The sequence below is a fragment of the Tachypleus tridentatus genome, chromosome 6 (assembly GCF_004210375.1).
Source record: "Tachypleus tridentatus isolate NWPU-2018 chromosome 6, ASM421037v1, whole genome shotgun sequence".
NCBI classification, from domain to species: domain Eukaryota; kingdom Metazoa; phylum Arthropoda; class Merostomata; order Xiphosura; family Limulidae; genus Tachypleus; species Tachypleus tridentatus.
This window is the reverse complement of record NC_134830.1, coordinates 50,448,916-50,468,877: the sequence shown is the minus strand read 5'-3', so window position 1 is coordinate 50,468,877 and position 19,962 is coordinate 50,448,916. Positions and strand designations below refer to the sequence as shown.

General features: G+C 36.1%; 1 protein-coding gene across 1 annotated transcript; it reads left to right on the top strand.

The window, feature by feature from the left end:
- Positions 1–4,497: 4,497 nt before the first annotated feature.
- LOC143251609 (uncharacterized) lies at positions 4,498–4,854 on the top strand. The gene has a single exon (XM_076502879.1). It carries the CDS (start codon positions 4,498–4,500, stop codon positions 4,852–4,854), a length of 357 nt encoding a protein of 118 aa, XP_076358994.1.
- The last annotated feature ends 15,108 nt before the right edge of the window (positions 4,855–19,962 follow it).

The window sequence follows — 19,962 nt, the reverse complement described above, 5'->3', positions numbered from 1 at the left end:
CCCGAAACTCTGACATCATCTCAATTAATAAAACCTTACTAAATATCAATCATTCTTTTACCATCCCTGGTTATAAAATTTTCTCTGTCTCCCATTCTGCCCCCACTAGAAACATTGCCTTTCTTTACAAACCTAAGTTAAATATTAAAATTCTGAAGCCTCCCACTCAGCCCCATAATGTCTTAATTTACGTCAGCCCCTCACAGTTCCCCGACTCCACTTTTTTACAATACGCCCATTTTCTCCACAAACACTCCATAATCCTTGGTGACTTAAATTCTAAGCACAAAGAATTCTTCTGTTGTACCAACAATCGTAACGGACATATTATTCGTAACTTTTTATGTTCGAACAGTCTAACACGTATCAATAACGATCGTGCAACACACACACACATGTTAATGGCTCCCAAGATATTCTTGATCTAGTCATAGCCACCCCTAACCTTCTGCCTCATACTTCTGATTTTCAACTCAATAATCATATTGGAGGTGATCACCTTCCTGTTTCCTTCCATCTTTTTAATAACTTTACCTGCTTTTCCCTTCCCACATCCCTTCCCCTTAACTTTCCAATTCCAACTGGGATGCTTTCAAATCTATTCTATCTAACACTCCCTTCTATGTTCCTCCCTTAATCTCTGGCCCCCAAGTCCTTGACGATCTTGTTCTTAAATTTACTAAATCTATTACTGATGCCCTCCATTCTGTCACTCCTGCTCAGGTCCGCACCCCGCCGTTACATCACTGGGCCTTAAACTCCCGAAATCCATAGCCACATTACTGAAAGACGTCGTCTACGTAGACTTTTTGTCTCTACACGTAATTACCACCTCAAAACATTAATCAATCAAACAAACAATACCATTAAACAACAACAAATAACCAGATGGCTAGATGGGAAAACTTCTGCACCTCAATAGACAATTTCTGCAACCACCCTAAAGAATTCTGGAATTAATTTAAATTTGTTTGTAAGTCATCACAAAATCTTAACACTCACAACTTAGTACATAACAACCAAATGGCTTCTACTGACAAGAACAAATGCACAATGTTTGCTAAAGTCCTCAAGAATTAGGACACAACGTCTAACCTCCCCACTTTTGACAACACTCACTTCCTTAATATAAATAATTTCATATCCCAACATCGCAAAATATTAACTCCCAACTTCAGTTTAGACCTTCTCATCCATAACGCTTATATCACCAAACCATTCACGCTAACCAAACTCGAAATGTCCATCAAACTTCTTAAAAGCAATAGTGCCCCCGGAATAAATGGCATAAATAACTGCGCCTTGAAACATCTATCCCTGACCTTTCTAAATCATCTACTTTCTGTATACAGTTATTCCTTTTTGCATGGCTACAACCCTAATTACTGGAAAACAACCACTATCACTGTCATCCCCAAGTCCTTATCTAACCTGTCTGATTCCTCAAACAACAGACCTATTAGCCTCATCAATACCTTAAGAGAAAATCATCATTAATAGACTTACTTTCTTTCCTGAAACTAAAAACATCTTATCTAATATCCAGAACGCCTCCTGACGAAAACGTCAAACTGTTGACCACCTTGTTAGACTTACTGAATCCCTATTCCAAGCCTTTAATCAGAACCAGGTTGCCGTGGGTGTATTCCTCGATGTCAGACGGGCTTTCGATTCTGTATGACATAATGTTCTTCTTTATAAACTGTTCTCCATAAACATTCAGAATACCTTTATCCGTTGGATAGCTAGCTTTTTAAATAACTCCTTCACCAGAGTTAAAGTTAATAATGAACTCTCTCACTCGTTCCCTTTACTAGCTGGTGTTCCCAAGCCTCTGTACTTAGCCACTTGTTATACATTCTCTTTGTAAATGACATCCTGCCAATACTCATACTCATGTTTCCCAATATGTTGTAGTGGCTGTAGATGCTCATCCTGAAACTTACCTCCACTAATGCTCGAAATGCATTAGATACCCATTGTGGTACCAGAGTTTGCGTGCCATCTCTAAAGGCTATGGAAAAGAATGAGGAGGTTATTAACCAGTTTTTGATCTGGTTCAAGCAGAGCAGGCAGCTATGTGACAAGGCAGAGAAACTTTTTGACTGTGTGTGTTGTCCCAAAATAATTCATGTCACAATGGAACAGCTGAATAGTAGTTTGGATTGTCTTGACAGACTGTACTCTGAGGTTCATGATCATACAGAGAACGAAGTACCACTTGATATTAGGCTTCTATCAGACAGAGCAAAGAGTGATATCCAGACCATACTTCATATGAAACAACAAATGACTGAACATTGGAAGGTTTCGGCTGGGTCAGCAATTCAACAAGGTCAAGCTTGATGACTGCCTCAAGGAGAGCACTTCTCGCTGCTCAAGCTGCAGCTCTACTGGCAGAAAAGGAAACAAGAAGGAAAGAACATGAGCTGGAGTATCTATAGGCAGAGGTGTCTGCACTCAAAGCAGAGCAAGAGGCTCAAGAGAAACTTCAGTGACATCGACATGAACTAGATGAACAATGAATAATTAGTGAACTCTTCGGAAAGCAAACAGAGTTGCAAGCTCTTGATTAATGAAGCATCAGACATAGATGGCACTGAACATGATTTGCAGTTGCCAAGAGCTACTCCTCGTCAGGAAAAACTATCCCTGATATACAGACGCTTGTAAAGAAGTTCATAGATGTGGTGAACATCAGTCGTCTCGCCGCACCTGAGCCTTCTGTATTTGAAGGGAATACCCTGAAATATCCAGGGTGAAAGGCTTTCTTTGCAGCACTTATAAACTCAAGGTGTACTTGAGTTTATACTTCGCTCCCATGGAGCGAATCCACTATTTGAAGAAGTATCTTGGTGGAGAGGCCAAGGATGCAATAGAGGGGACCTTTTCTTTTGATTCAGGATCTGCCTACTAGAGGTCCAGAAAAATCCTGAATGATCGTTATTGGAATCCATTCATGGTAGCAGAAGCATTCAAGGACAAGCTGCAAGAATGACCGAGAGTGGGGAGCAGAGATAGCCAAGCATTGAGGAAACTGTCTGATTTTTCTGCAACAGTGTCAAGTAACAATGGACCATGTTGAGGGTTTGAAAATCCTCAATGACTGCAGAGAGAATCGAAAGATCCTTGCAAAACTGCCAGAATGTTAGTGCAGTGTTGGGGCAGAATGGTTTCTGAACACCAAGATAATCCATCCTTCAAGCTCTTTGTGTCTTTTCTCAATAAGGAAGCTGATATTGCTTGCAACCCAATCACATCTCTTGTCCTACCTCGCCATTCTGGAGCCAAAGAGGTACATTCCAACAAAACCAGAGCAGAGCAAGGGTGTTAATGTGCTTGTTACAGACACGACAAAGGTTTCAAAGACGGGATGCATCGTCTGCCAGAGGAACAATCCCACCCTACACGACTGTCAGTTCTTCATTAATAAAACTCCTTCCAAGCGAAGAGATTATCTGCAGAAGAATGGGCTTTGCTTTGGCTGTCTCACTCATTGGCATTTTTCCAAGAACTGAACCAACAAGAGCCATTGCTCCAAATGCAAGGGACGGCATCCAACCTGCTTGCATGGCGATTACAAACGTCTGAATGGTCAGACAACACGTTTAAATGGAACCACCCCAATAAACATGACTGCAATTGAAGGCTCTGTAACACTGAAGGCGACAAACGGTAATGGTGAGGGAATGACCTTTGTAATTGTGCCAGTCTATCTGTCAATGAAGGAGGACCCTGATACAGAAGTCATGCATTGCTGCACATACAGAGCGACACTACTTTTATCTTGGAAGACGCAGCTGATGACCAACTATAAAATCACGTGGATCAAGAGCCTCAGGACAGAGAGCCATTTGCTCAGAAAATGGATCTGGGATGGAGCATATGCAGAAGAACCAGCACTGTTTGAATACGCGCTATTTGAACAAACGTCATCCTGATGAAGTTCAGTTCATTTGCAACATGAGTGCAGAAGAGGAGGAGATTCTGCCTCAAGTAATTAAACTATTGGAATCAGACTTCTCCAAGAACAAAATCAAGCAGAATGATCACTCCATGTCTCAGGAAGGTATCAAGTTCATGACAGTGCTGGAGAGAAATACATACAAAGACAAGGAAGGTTTATACACCATGGACAACCATACCGATCTAACAACAAACAATTGGCAGAAAAGAAACTAGAACAAATTAGACTAAGAATTCACAGTATTTAGAAGACTACAAGTCTTTCATGTCCGAAATAATAGAGTGAGAGGAGGCAGAAGAAGTGTCACTGTTTGAAAAGGAATCCAAGACTTCCTGGTACATTCCACACCATGGCTTTTATCATTCTCAGAAGCCAGGAAAGATCAGAGTTGTCTTCAATTGTAGCATTTGTTATCAAGGAGACTGCCCGAATGACAAACTTCTCCAAGGTCCAGATCTGATGAATTCCCTGATCAGCGTCCTATGTAGGTTTCGAGATGAACCTGTGGCTTTTATGGGGACATTGAGAAGATGTTTTACCAGTTTCATGTGTATCCTGAACACAGAGACTATCTGAGATTTCTCTGGTGGAGAAATGGTGATCTTTCTACAACCTCTTGCATTTTCAAAATGAAAGTGCACTTGTTCAGTGCTACATCCTCACCAGCTTGTGCAAATTTTGGTTTGAAGAGAATTACAGCAGATGAACGTGGGAGATTCTCTGAAGAAGTCTGTGACTTCCTTGAGCAAGATTTCTATGTGGATGATGGCTTGGCGAGTTGTAGCTCATGTCAAGAAGCCATCCAGCTGATAAGAGGTGCCCAAGCCTCATGCTATGCAGGAAATCTTCGACTTCACAAGTTCGTTTCCAAAGCCTTGAGGTTATGATGGCAGTCCCTGAGTCGGAAAGAGCTAAAGAACTGAAGAACTTAGATCTACTTTGACGAGCTTTCCATTGAACTAGTTTTCAACACTCAGTGGTGTATCGAATCAGATGAATTCAATTTCTGCCTCTGCCTACCAGTATGACAATTAATTCATAGGTGTGTCCTTTCAATTGTTGCATCAGTGTATGATCCACTAGGAAGTATTGAAGCAGAAGGATTTAGTGGAGTTAAGGAAGTTACTTTTTATAAAACGAGTAGAGTTTCACATACTCAGTTGTGAATAAATTTATATATTTAAACCTTTTATTTTTATTTCAGTCTCTTCTTATAATATATAATGGGCATAGTTATATTTGATGAATGAACTTTATATGAAGTAATATTGTACAAATGTCTTCAGTAAACTATCAAAAAGAGGCAGCAAATCCTTTGCCCAAGCAATATTTGTTTATATGACTCTTCTGGTAAAATGAAATTTATTTGTTATCTTAATAGAAATATTGTATTTCCTCATTTAGTAAAGTACAGTTTAAACAATTTATTAACCATTTCATAGAAAATTGGATATACAGCAACAAATTAAGATGTAGTAAGTTTATTTAATACATTTAATAAACACATTAGATTTTATTTAGGAATTCAGGACTGGTATGTACCTTTAATAGAGGCAGTAGTGAAGATGTGAAATATGATTTTGATTGGTGGAAAAATGTGATAGCTTCCTAAATAACATAGAGGTGTAGATAAAGTGAAGGGTAAACTGTTGGAAATGGCAGCAGGATTTCATGATGAACTTAACATTTGTATGTAAGGTATAACAACTTTCAAAAAGATAGAAACAGTAGAAATAACTCTGTTGAGTAATAGATTTCAGCATTTTGCTTATACAGATAAGAAACTAGGGAAAGGACAGACAGAGATGGGAATGAAAACGTAAGGAGTATCGGATATAGAACACTGTTCAGTTTTGGAGTTATCATTTCGTTTATTTAGTATTTTAATGTTTAATGGTTATTTACTTTTCATCAGAAGAGTGTGAGAAATAATTATTTTAAAAGAATTATGGTAAGTTTCATTATGTAACACTGTAAAAGTTGAACATTCTGTAGGTAATTTAATTGTTGTATTATGCTTTTGTAATATTGTTAACATGATTTCACTTGAAGTTTCTAGGTTTTCGCTTGTATGTGTAATATTGTTACTAGAGGGGTGGGTTTTTCTGTTGTGTATTACCAAAAGTTGAGAAAAATGAGAAGAAAAATGTGTGTATAGACTGGATGATCATGATTTTAGCCATATAAAGTGTATAGTGGCAACTGTTAGTGTAATATTTACAGTTTGTATTGTAATAACAGAATTGATAAAAATTGTTCATTTTCTCAACTGAGTGCTAAAGTAACTGAACAGACTTTGTGGATTTTTGATGAAAAAGACAATTATTTAAAGCTATACATAGAACTGTGATAACATAGGTGAACTTAGCATTGATTGTATTGTGAAGAATGGCTAAAAGAAGGAAAGGGGCAACTGGAATTACATAGACAGAATTAGAGAACAAGTGAGATTGTAAAGCTCTTCAACAGAAAGATGAAGACCCAAGAATGAGAACAGGGTCAGGTCAATTGACCAAACCTGTCCAAATTTGGTGAACAAAAAGACAACATGAATGTTTTCTTGGAGAAGTATGAAAGATTTCCCCGAATTCAGAACTGGGAAAAAGGCAACTGTCTCAGTCCAATTTTTACAGGAAAAGACCTACAAGCATTTGCAGACATGATGTCATGGAATAAAGTAAAAAGTGTTCTTGAAATGTTATATATTTACCGAGGAAGGTTTTCACTAGAAATTCAGTGAAGTCAAATCTTCACTGAAAAAACTGTATTTATATTTGTGGCACATATACAAGGTTGACTAATGTTGCCAAGTGTGAAAATACTAATATGTGAAGAGTTCATGATCACGTGCTCTACTAATATGTCACTGTTTCTAAGGAAGAGAACACCAACAGATTTAGGTGAGATGATCAATCTGGCAGGACAGTATATGGAAGCCCATGGAGGGAGTATTACTGGCAAGCTCAAGGATAGCCAGTTGTAGTCAAAACAAGTAATGGATGAATATTACCAGGATTCCATAAAAAGTCACAGGAGGTTAACAGTAAAATAGGTGAAGGTATGCTATGCTTGTTATACAATGAGGCACATTGTCAGTGAGTACACATCTATTGTCAACAAGCAACTTCAGAACTCTCAATATAGAAAAGCTGAAGCTATCTACATATATGGTGCTGCCAGAAGAAACAGAATTAAGACATGTCAGATTAACCAACAGAAGGAATTGCTACCATCATGATTAAACAATGCATGACTGATGGTCAGCTCAAGTCAGCAAATGGGTCAACGGTACCAGTAGTTATTGGAGCGTGTGAAAAACATTAAGAGGTGCCAACAAATCAAAACATGCCTGTAAGTGAATGCTATGTCAAGGACAAGAAAGTAAAGGTACTATGAGATACTGGGTGCAGTAATGAGAATCACTCTTGTATCAAATGATGGGCAAGGTATGTGCTGATTGATGGGATGGTGAGAAAGCTTTCCATAGCTAGAATACAGGTGGACACTCAATGAGAAACCTTGGAGTCATATGTATGAAGGCACCAATTTATGATTTGATGATTGGAAACATACCAGATAGTAGAAGGTTGGATAAACTAGACAGAAAAGAAGCTAATGAGGTACCTGTAGTTACCACAATAGCTCAAGAAAACTTAGAACAAGAAGAACAAGTTAGTAATAAGAGCCCCTTTATGTTTTGAAAGTGACATCCAAAATGCATGTCCATGGGAACTGAAAGAAGCATTGAGAAAAACTCTTTGCTTCAGAAAATTTGGGAAAGTGCCTGAGAGGAAGTCGATTGCAAAAAAAGGGAAGAAACCTAAAGAATTGAGGACTGAACAGTACTGTATTGGACCTACAAAGCAGTTCTACAGTGAAAGTTAAACACAAAGGTAGTCAAGAGCTCTTGTGTGACACGAAGTCCAAGGATCAACATTTCAGGATCAGATAGAATGTTTTAGTTCTGCTACCCATTGCCAACAACAAAGTGTCATTGCATTGGAAAAGACCCTTTGAAGTGCAGGAAGTTATCAATAGAGTATACTATAAAGCAAAGGTAGATGGGAAAACCAAGATCTATGATATCAATCTGTTATAGAGATACTCTGAAAGGGAAGAAGACCTAATTGGTGCATGTACTGAGGCACAGATGGGCATGGAAAGTGTGGTTGCCATAGATTCAGAGCCAGGAGACAGTGACTTCAATTTAAAATATAAAAATCCACTAGCCCTAAGACCATATAAGAAGACTTTTAGTATGAACTGAAAACAATCTTTGTGTATAATAAAAAATATACTCTTCAAAAAAAGAAACGCAAAAGGCAAAATATGAGACAAATTGTTAACAAGTTTATTCCAGGTAGTTCTGTATGACATGTGTGAAACTTTGCACATTCACTGCTGAACATCCAAAGTCTGCAAAGGCGAAGTCCACACTCACTAGTTGAAGTTTAATGCCACTCAACATCAACAACGAGTATGCCCCCCATAAACATCAATAACTGCTTGGCATCTCCTGCCCCTGGAAGCGATGAGATGACGAATCACATCTTGTGGAATGGCTGTCCACTCAGCCTGCAAAGCTGCTGCAAGCTGAGGTAGAGTCTACAGTTGAGGTTGTCGCCGTCGCAGACGTCGGTCCAACTCGTCCCAAAGGTGTTCGATGGGGTTTAAATCTGGTGATCTGGAGGGCCAGGAAAGAACGTTGATGTTGTGGTGTCTCAAGAAGACAGTGGTGACTCGGGCTGTGTGAGGACGGGCGTTGTCATGTTGAAAAACGTCGTTGACGTTCACCATGATGGGTTGCACATGGGGCCTAAGAATCTCGTTGACGTATCGTTGAGCCGTAAGATTCCCTCGAATATGCAAAAGGTCTGTTGAGGCAGTAGACGTCTCAGTGGTGGTCCTGTCCCAAAGGTGATGTAACCGGATGTAGCGATCTTGTGCGGGCGTGGTCACACGAGGTCTGCAAGATTGTGGATGGTCACGAGTTAATCCATGTTGTTGGTGACGATTCCATAGCCTTGTGATGGTGCTTGGGTGGATATTCACAGCTCTGGCAACATCTGATTGAGATTCGCCTGCTTCCAATGGTGTTGTTGCGTTGTGCTTCAGTCAGTCTTGGCGTAACTGTATTGCGTGTCGGTGGCTTAACACTGAGCTATGGAAACCGAGAACCCGTCACTTTTATAGGGATTTTGCACATGTTACACTTGCAGAACATGCAGATCTCTCAAACAAATTTTTTGGACATGCATGCGTTTTGGCGAAAAATCCGATGTTTTCCTCCGTTTTCAAAGTGCACAACTTTTATTGTCATTTAGGTCTGACAATCAGTGCCTTAACACGTGTAACATCACATACTCTGAGCTTGTAAAGTTATTACATATATTTCTCTTTAAAATACAAAATTTTGCATTTCTTTTTTTGAAGAGTATATTATAAATATTTTTCTTAAAGACGATTCTCATGTTGGATATACAAGACTGTATAGTCTCAAAGTTATTTTTTTGTTTATTTAATGATTATTTAGATTTATAACAAGTTAAAAGTTATTTTAAAAGCAATAAATATGACAAGTTTAGCTATGTATTTCTATGTACAATTCATTTGTTGTGTATGTAGTGTAATTGTTGTAGAAGGCTTTTGTAATACATTTGATGTGATCTTACTCTTCTAGGCTTTTCTTGTTAAGTGTATTGTTGTCACTAATAGGGATAAATTACTAAGTCGAGGAGTGGCTCTACATGTAAAAATGTGAGTTAGATCCTATTTAAGTGACTATATTCAAGTTAATAGTATTGAGATGATTAAATCAGTTGGGGTTTTAACTGGAATTTGTTACAGAGCACTTAAAGAAACTCTACAGCTGTTAATAATGTCAAAATTGTGGAAGGTTTTAAGTTCGGTATGATGTTTTATTACATGTGGAGATAAGTAAAAATGATATTTTGGATCCAAATTCCAAAAAAAAAACAAATTTTTAGTAGATGATAGAAGAATTTCCTGTTATGAACTGGGCAACTAAATTAAGTGGAGATCAGTAGTGTAGACAATTTCCTTGAGATGTGGGAAGAAGCAAGCTCAAAGGGTCACAAATGATTTTAACTTATTTAGGTACATCTAGCATATGTCAAAGGCCTGCAGAATTTTGAAAATACAATAACAATGGCATGGTAGCCAGGGATACTATGTAATCACACTCTGAAGCTTACACAAGCCTGTATTATATGGCCTTACCTGGAGCCTGTAGTGACTGCTGAGTTCAGTAGCCCTACTGTTGCTTTTGCTGCAGAATAAAGGAAACAAATCATTTCTGAAGAACCATTGTCAAGGCAATGAATGGCTTGTCTAATGTTAAGCACAAAGCTACACTATGGGCTATCTGTGCTTTTCTCACAATGAGTATTGAAACCCAGTTTTTAATGTTATAAGTCTGCAGACATACTATTGTGCCACTGAGGGGGTTGGGAGAGCCTAGTTTAAAATGATAGGAGATATCTTAAGGTAGAATGATGGGTTGCCTGGGCTAGTCCTAGAGAAAGTTCTGTATACTGTAGAATATTCTATAAACAAATTTTAAATAAGATAAATCAACATACTACAATCATTCTCTGAATTTCTGATGAATTTGAAGTTCAACAGCTCTAAATGTAGTTGATGTCCCTGCATAAAGAATACACGTATTCTGTAACATACAAGTAAATAATAATATAATAACACGCTCTTTATGATTCCTCCCATTTTAGTGCTTTTAAAAATTAATGGCAGTATAATCAAATATTTGAAATTTTCTAAAAAATGTATTTAATGATTGTGATGCATTATTTTTATATTTCAAGGTGTAAATGTTTTTACCAATAAACAACTGTAAAAAAAAAATTCTTGACCACTGGATGTAGTACATCAAGGCATTCCTTTTTTTTTTCAGTTTTCATACTTTTGACTCCCATTAATGTTATTAATACTAAAATATTACTTCAGAATACCACCACATGGCCACGTGATTTAATGATTGTAAATTTAATGCTGGTATTGGTTAAAAAAAAACGATAAGAACAATGAATGCAATTTTACCCTGAATGTGGTTTATATGGATTTCTGTTACTTATTAAAAATGAAAAGCTCTTGGTACTTTATGTAACCCCCTATGAACATGTTTTGCAACTCCTTTTGCAGTTGTACTCTACAGTTTGGGAAACAGAGCATAGTTCAGTCACATTGCAAATTGTCCACCTTCTTAAAGAAAACTTTTCTTTAGTTTACTGCTGTTAAATCTTTTAAATTCTATGACTGCTTAGATTAAACAGGCCTCAATGTTATCTTTTTGATAAATAATATTAATTGGATTGCATCTTTTACTTCAACTGCATCTTATAATAGAAATTATTTAGATATCTACTTTTCCTGTAGCATCTTGTTTATTCTCTATTTGCAAGTTCGTATACTCTGATGTCACAACTGTTAATTAATGTTGTGTACTATTTTACTTATACTGTGCATCCAAATTCTCTTTTATTTGACATAGTGTCCAGTACTAGATTTTGACATAGCATACAACATACCATATTCATACTTTCAATTGATATTTGTGTCAAGTTCTAGATTTTTTCAACTTGTGAGATTGTGAAAGATAACCTCCTGGCCTGCTTTTGTCTATCTGGGCAGGTTCTCCTGTTTCTGTTTTTTTGTTAAGATTATGGTTTTTGGAAATGACAATCTCTGTACACAGAATATGCATTTTTATAAGGAACCATTCAAAATACACACACTGAGTGTTTGAAAACACATGTATTAAGTGGTGACGATTCATAAAATTAAAATATCTCTAGAAATTTTATTGTAGTGTAAATATTATATAGTTGCTATAAATGTGGTATTTTCCTGAGAATGATTTTCTCACAAAGCAGTCAGTTAGGCTCACTAATTAGAGGCTCTTATAAAATAGTCTATGGTGTGTGACTGTGCATCTTTCAGATCACCAACTGGGTATGACTGAAAGAAAGTCTTAAAGTTGAAAGATGTAAAAGTGCAATGTTTATTCACAATGTTGTACTTGCAAGAAAGAGAGAGATGAAATAAAACAAAGTGACTCTCCCTCACCAGTCTAGTGATTGGTCCCCATTTGTATGGTAAACTACAAAGCTGAGTACTTTTAAACCAAGTTAAAATATATAAAATTAAAAAGAAGTTACAAATGTTACCATAGATCTAAAAACCTCTGCACAATCTCTTCGAAACCTCAAGTGTAAGATCTCTGCAATATAAATTCTTTAGTAATCTAAAATTTCAACATGAATATGAATAACTGAGGAGAATACTAAAAAATACAATAACAACTTAAGCCAGATTTGCACAGGGAATGCTATTCTACATGTGGCCTTTATCTATTTGTGCTGGCATGGTGGAAACTCTTGGTCATTTATCTAATTAAATGACAGACGAGACTACTTTCTAGTCGCAGGTATTGTTACCCATCTTTCTTGCAAGAAACTTGGCTAATTACCATTTAGTACACAATATCATGTATTGTTATTGAAACAAGCAAAATTAAAATGTGTTTAACCAGGTAACTTTCTTCATCCCAAATAAACTGAAATTTAAAAAAATTAAATATTTGCATATCAAAAAGAGTGTGTATAAAACACATTGTCCTGCCCTGTACCATTTAAGTATGCAGTCATAAGTTATTATATTTTGTTGATGTGAAGCTCTCATTTTATAAACACAGTAATAATTTCATTTTCATTAAATGTTCTTTGGGCCAAGCAGGGCCTAGTGGTTATGTATCAAGACTGAATTTAAAAGTTAATGGTTAAATACTGTTGCTATGAAAATGCACTCCACACTTTGTAACTGTGAGTGTATTATAATAGTGACAGTTGAATCTCACTGTTTTATCAGAATAACCCAAAGTTTGTGATAGATGCTTTTGAACATAAGGTTAAAACTATTGGTGGCTATGCACAGGTATGTTTAGGCATTAGTTTCGAAATAAACAAACTAAATGCTTGAGTCCATGGACATAAAGTGGCCAAGTTTATCATTTTTTAAACTCAGGATGATAACATTTTATCAGCATACAGAAGGTAAAGGAGCTTTTTCCACCAATATTTATGATAGGTGGGGGGCAAAACCACATTTTCCTTTCCTGTAAGAGGCTCAAGTCCCTGAATCCTTGCATAATTGGTGCTATTGAATTAAAACACCAGGATTTTGGGGTTACTAATTTAATGTCTGTTATCAAAAACATTTCTTGATCAGCTACATTCTCCTTTATTTTAAGTAGTAACTCCTTATACCCTGATGGGTCTGCATATACAAGTTTTTTGTTCCTCAAAAGATATCTATCAATACTTGAAAGTGAAATTTTGATATACTGTTTGGGTGCACTTTTATTCTAACACAGAGGGTGAATATACTTGAACATTACTTCAGAACATTCAAACTATAGTGGCATCCTTATATTTACAGTTTTCTTAAATTGCAAATGTACTTCCAATAATACTTTCCTCCTGACATACTATTACTTGATAGCCAGGGCTTCTTCCTTTGCCCATATAAGCATTGATCTGATTTTTTTCCTCTTGCTCCAGTCTTCGATACTCCACATAATTAACCTTGGTGATATTTGTCTTGGGATACTCTCCACTTATGTCAATGTATCTTCTATCTTGGTACTGTACATAAGCACCTCATTCAAATAATGTTGTCGCTTCTTTGTGACTGACTCAATCCACAGTCTCTAACATCAGCTCTTAATGAATAAAAAGGGCAGGAGAGTGTGATAGGAAGTATGTATTATTGGAAATACATTTTACATTTGAGAAGATGTTAAATTCAAAAACGTATTTACTCACATTACAGCTAGAATTCTATGCTAAGAAGGATGTGCCAACAGAAGACTGCCAGCCTAATGGGAGAACTGAATTACATCCAAAACATGTTTCTCTTCATCCAAAACTTAATTCTTTTACTGTGGGTGAAATGTTACATGAGTTATCATCACTACTGATCTGGCCCCAATCAAGTGGCTGAGGTCCAACTGTTTGAAGTTAGAATTACAAGGCCATGGGCCCAAAATCCCAAGGTGGTAGCTAGAGCACTTGGATTGCAATATATAATATATATTTGTGAGTATATCCTAACCTGTAGCTATACAGTGATGTGTTTCAAGCCAACAAAATCATGACTAGGTATGCAATAGTGAAGTGGACAAACCTCTTTAACCTGAAGAAGTCTGAAAGACAACACTTCAGGATCGAAACAAGAAAACAGAACTTGTCTAGTCTAGAATTGTGAACACCTATCTTCAATTCCCAACTGAAAGGGAAGGAAAAATTCAACTTGTCTCTGGAATTACGGGAAGGATGTGGAAAAACTGTGCTCATCCAGAGACCCAAGATGGGACCACTCTGCTTCAAGGAGACAATGGACCCTTTTCCATGAACAATGTTCTGAACCAATTCTAAATAGCTGAATGTAAAACCTGAACTGGTATTATGAGTAAGACCCATGTGGGCTGGTGCCTCATATTAATATTTGGGGAAAAATCATCCTGGGACCACGGTAGGAAGGCCCCCAATATTGCCCTCTTCTTCAACTATGAAGGATTTTTCAATCTAATACTCTGGAGGAAAAGCCTCTGTCCACTACCCCACTGACTGCAAACAGGATATGGCAAGGACTCCCTAGTTCCACTAGTAGAATCTGGAGGGCAATGCACACTGGAATGTCCTGAGATGAATCAATACAATATATTTTTAAAAGTAAACCAATCCTAATTTATTCAACTGATGATCAGCAGGGATGGGCAAGATCCCTTTATGCTTTACATGTAACAGTAGTCTATGAGTGGTGGTGCAGCATAATATAGTAATACCATCTGGTCAGCCTCTAGGTGGTCTTGTATAACACCTAACTTATACACAGCCTGTTCCAACTTAGATAAAATATATATTTAAATAGTGGTTGCTAGTGCAGAATTAGTTTCATAAAAGCATATCTGCTTGGCAACACTAACCACAGAGTGGGATCCTGATAAGTAAAGAAGAGATAAGCATGGTAATAATGATCTACCAAAAGTGGTTGAGACAGTTACAGGGGTAGTTAAAAACCCTCAGATGAACATAATATTAGATCGCACAAATAATGTGAAATAAAAGTATTGAGGGAGGCCCAACTGGGCCACTAAAGAAATAAAAAGTGAGGAATCTGATGCCATAAATTTATTGTTGTATCTACTTTAATATCGATGTTTGTTTAAATTAATCCTATATTTAGAAATTTACACAAGTTCTACTGTTAAATCTGTATTGTAAAATTCACTAAAATTGCAAAAGATTATTGAATCAAAATAAATGTGTACTTAAATACCAGTGTGTTGTCAATATTGTTGTGTAGGCTGAAATTTCTAGAAATTCTCTTCATACCTATAAATGTAACAAACATGTTGTACCAAGAGACATTATATATTACTGGTTTATTATAGTTGGGGTGCTTTTAACTTTGGAAGCTATAACTGGGATTAATGTTTATTAACTGGTAAACTTGAGACATTTGACCAGGAAAGTTTATAGATTTTGAAGATTACAAACTATTTATGTTCTGTGGATTCACATTGGATATTAGTATTTTTATAAAAATTTCTTTGGGAGTAAACTTGGCATGTTGCCAGCAAAAAAAAAGAATACAGAGCTAGCTAGCTCCCTGTTAAATTAATTGTATCTACATTAATTTGAAATTAACTTACTCATTTTGAACCCTTGACAAAGTATCAAGGAAGTTCCGAGAAGATGGGAGACTGAATATTGTTTATAAGTTTGTAAAACTTTTTTTTATATAGATCATCATTTGTAATAACCATTATTGTGAATTGTGTTACTGTTTGTATATTAAAATATATTTGTAAAAATAACGTTTGTGTATCAGCCTTGCTGGCAAGTATCATAAATTGAATAAACATCAACATTTATGTAAATTCTAAATTTAAATTACAATTTAAATCAGTTTTACGAGATTTAAAATTGTAATATGTAACATAGTACTGATTAGACATCACTCAAAAGAGTTTCCTCACTTTGAAAGAAAGCCCGGAATTAGCAATATGGATCAAATTCATACCCACCTAGACAACGAAACTGGAGATAAATCCTGGAAAACTTAATGACTCCAATTAATGAAAAGTTGTTGTCTAGCATCTCTAGAGGAATAAATGTAGGCAACAAAATCTTAAAGACCCTCACTGGATATAACATATTATCAAGATCTGATTGGTCATGAAGCAAGAAATATTAGTCAGATAAACTGGTGATAGTGTACTGGGTAAGAAGAATTGGTCGGAGAACATGGGTAGAAAAATAAAGCATCCTGTACATAATCAGCACTAACTACTCCAACAAGCAATGTCTGTAAGTCAGCAGCAACAAAAAATAAACTTGAAGGACAAGTAATACATGGTATGTGAGGCCAAGGGCTCAAATGGATGTTGATAAATGTAATGTAATGCCACTTTTACATACCAGGTAACTGCAATGGCCATTTGGGAGAAAGAACTTAAAACACAGGTAATCCAGAGAGTACTAGGGTCTCAAAGAATATTTTGTCTCTATAATTGAAAAGTGTTAAATAAGGCTGCCTTATGCAGTGAAACATTGGAAGATGTATAATTCTTGACACAGAGCCAGACTAAAAATGAGTTATGATTGGCACTTCTGATTAAAGCAGATTCAACCTCCTCTCAATACACTAATGGTGACATGTGTGCCATTTCCATTGATACATGTCCATTGCAGGACTAAGCAAAGGCTGACCCAGATATATGGTAATCCTGGAAATTAAACACTGATAATGTGCAAAGGAGTGCATAATCTACATGCCTGAAGCTTGAGCATTTGGATAGTTTGGTGTACAATGTCAGATGATGGTTGCCTTCAGAGAGATGATCAAAGAGGAAGTAGAAGAGGGGGGTGCTCATGAAAGTACTGCATAAACAGAAAACAGGGTTTAGCTGCATAACTGGTGCTATCAAAAGTAACCAACTATGGATTGGTATAAATCATAGCTAAGACCATGGGTAACATACAAATTGAAGGGAAGGCCTAGAGTTGTAATTTCATTCCATCATGATAGAAAGCATCTATTGCAAAAGCTGAAGGATGAGGTACTAGAGACCAAATTGTCAGTAGTTGTGTGTTCCAACAAGTGGCCAATCAACCAATCATCAGTGTATCAAAGTGAGAGTCCATCCAACAGAAGAAAACTTGCAATGCAGAATCTATTCTGTGGGGAGAACCTGTTTGAGTTGAGATAATTTGATTTGTTACTGAAGTCCTCACCCATGGATCATGACAAGCTAGTAGGATGACATGGCAGGAGTGGTCCTGAGAAAGGAGATCCAAGGTTCAAAGACAAAGAACCCTGAACTAAGTGCCTCTTTGACTGGAAATGCAAGACACCATCTAGGAAGTGGGTAAAGCAATGATAATATTTACAACAGTAAAAGTACTATTATTTTAGAAAATATTTACTCAAGAAAAAGTAAAAGTACTGAATATATACGGTACTCAAGTAACAATACAGTGAAAAGTATTAGCAAAAATAAGGACTGAATGCATTATTAAAAATAGTTTGTTTAACTTAAATCCCCACTTATTATTTAGCTTCAGCAGTATTTGATTTTTAACACTCCTACTAGCCAGATCAGCTTGTCTCATTGTGAACAAGAGCCCTACTGAACTAAGCAAATACTTGTATGCTGCAACGTCAGTAAATTTCCCACTACTGTTTTCTGTGAAAGTATGTCTTTTAAATAAGGCCATGTATGATTTTTTGTGTCATACATGATGGCTACATAGGGACAAAGTTATTACACTCAATAGTAGATGTAATTTTTTTTCCTGCTCAGCAGCACTGCTTGTATTGTCTTATTTGAAAGAGTACGCATGTTCTGATTGATGTAAATAAAAACTATCACCATGGCAACCAGTATAATTTTATCCAATGTTTGTAAAAATGTAATGATAATCTTATAAAAGAAATATTATGTAAAAGTACATAATTTTTTCTTAATTTTAATTATGTAAAAGTAAAAAATAAAATATTCTTTGATAGATTGTTGCTGTCCATTCTACACAGTTTCATCAAAAAATAAAATAGTTCTTGAGTACTTAAGTAACAATAAGTCCCAGAGAAGTCACTTAAGTAGTGTAATGAAGTAATGCTACTCTGACAGCATTTTAATTGTTAGAGTGAAGCCTAAAATTGTTTCCTTATTTAGCCCAAATCATGAGATATTGCCTTTTAGAAATCAAGAAGGCCCAAAATGTTGTGTAGGGAAGCCTTACCATCCATTCATAGACCACAAAATTTCTGACTGTTGAGATATGTACCTCATCACTAAAGCAAGGCATTCAAGAAGATATATCACTAAACAAGCTGGCAGCAGAGGAATCCATATCTTGGTATTGTTCTGATCTAACTGCTTCTCAAGATAAAATAGAATGATCCTGAATATGGAAACTGGGGAATCCAGTGAGTTGTTGTTCATGATCCAGTGGTTGCACAAAGACCATTGAAAAGATTTCTTGTATGGTTGTCCCAAAGGCATGAGGAATTCAAATGATGCTGACATTGCCAAAAGCAAAAGAACCATCCATGCAGTGAGAGAAGAACAGATGAGAAAGAGACAGACTTCTTGTTCCATAGCATGGAGCCAGTTGGGAGTCAGCTGAGTCAGACTGGCAAACATAATTATAAAAATACTTTAACTGCAACATATTGTGATGAAACAAGAACAGATGTCTCAACTCTAAAAATGACACCTGCCTAGGTTGTTTCTGAAAGTAGAATCTAGGTTGATGTTCTAAATCATTTGATGAGATTGTATTAACAGTAACCAGTCATCCATGGAATAATGTGTGCACAGGGCTAGGGAGTGAAGGTGATGAACAAAAAGGTACAATTTATCAAAACCCATGTAATACCAATGACAGTTTGAAGGTAAGAATCTTGAACTGTACAAGAACCTTGTGCACAAAAACTGATACTGGTGGGATGCCATCAGTGTGATAATTTGCAGAAGGGAGCTGATGACACTGAACATATACAATCTTATTAAAAATGGCAACTCAGATTGAGAAAGAGTCACTTGTGAAGGTTATCTATCTTTTTCATCTATATCTATATAGACCAAAAATCCAAGGAGAACAAAACCTGAAAATAATTGGTATGACTCTCTCTCTTTCTCTACTTCCAAATAAAAAAAAAACTTTGGTAGCCCTAAAACTAAGTCTTGAAATCTAAGGATTTGTGGGAGACAGAAACACTACATGTTGGGTGGACAATGGTGGTGAAGATGTTATATGAATGACTAATTCTGACTAATGACCTGTAGTGACCATGAATCCAATTAGAATATTTAGAGAAAAAAATACAGACATATAGTTTTATTGTGTTTGCAACTGAACATGAAAGTATGACCTTTCATTAGTTGATATTTAAACGGTCACTAATGAAAGTACATTCATCATCAAATGTTGTATTACCTTATTAAGTGTTTAGGTTGTAAGTTTGTTAAATAAATCATTTTCTAGTTTAATATCTACTATAGTGTTATCATTACCTTCCAACTTGTAACTATTTTATGTAAGGCTTTATGTCTTCTGGTTTATGTTTTAAACAGCATTTGTTAATACTTGGCCCACCAACTAACCTATTTTGTTTTTACAACAAAATAACTAACCCCAGTCTAGTGTTCTACTTTGTATACATGCATACGTACATGTTTAATAAAGTGGTCATAAGAGTTACTCTCTTGACTGCAATTATCACCAGCTATGTGTGAATATTCAAAACTTGTTCATAAATCTGTTCACATTTAGAAAATCACTGTTCTTGTTTAAACGTTTAACATTTAATTTTCTTCTTATTAATGGAAAATGAATTAAATATTATTTAATTATAAGGTATTCTGACTGTTACATTTATTACTTTTT

Coding starts and splice junctions, on each gene's coding strand:
- LOC143251609 (XM_076502879.1), top strand. CDS start 4,498: ATGTTTTACCAGTTTCATGTGTATCCTGAACACAGAGACTATCTGAGA.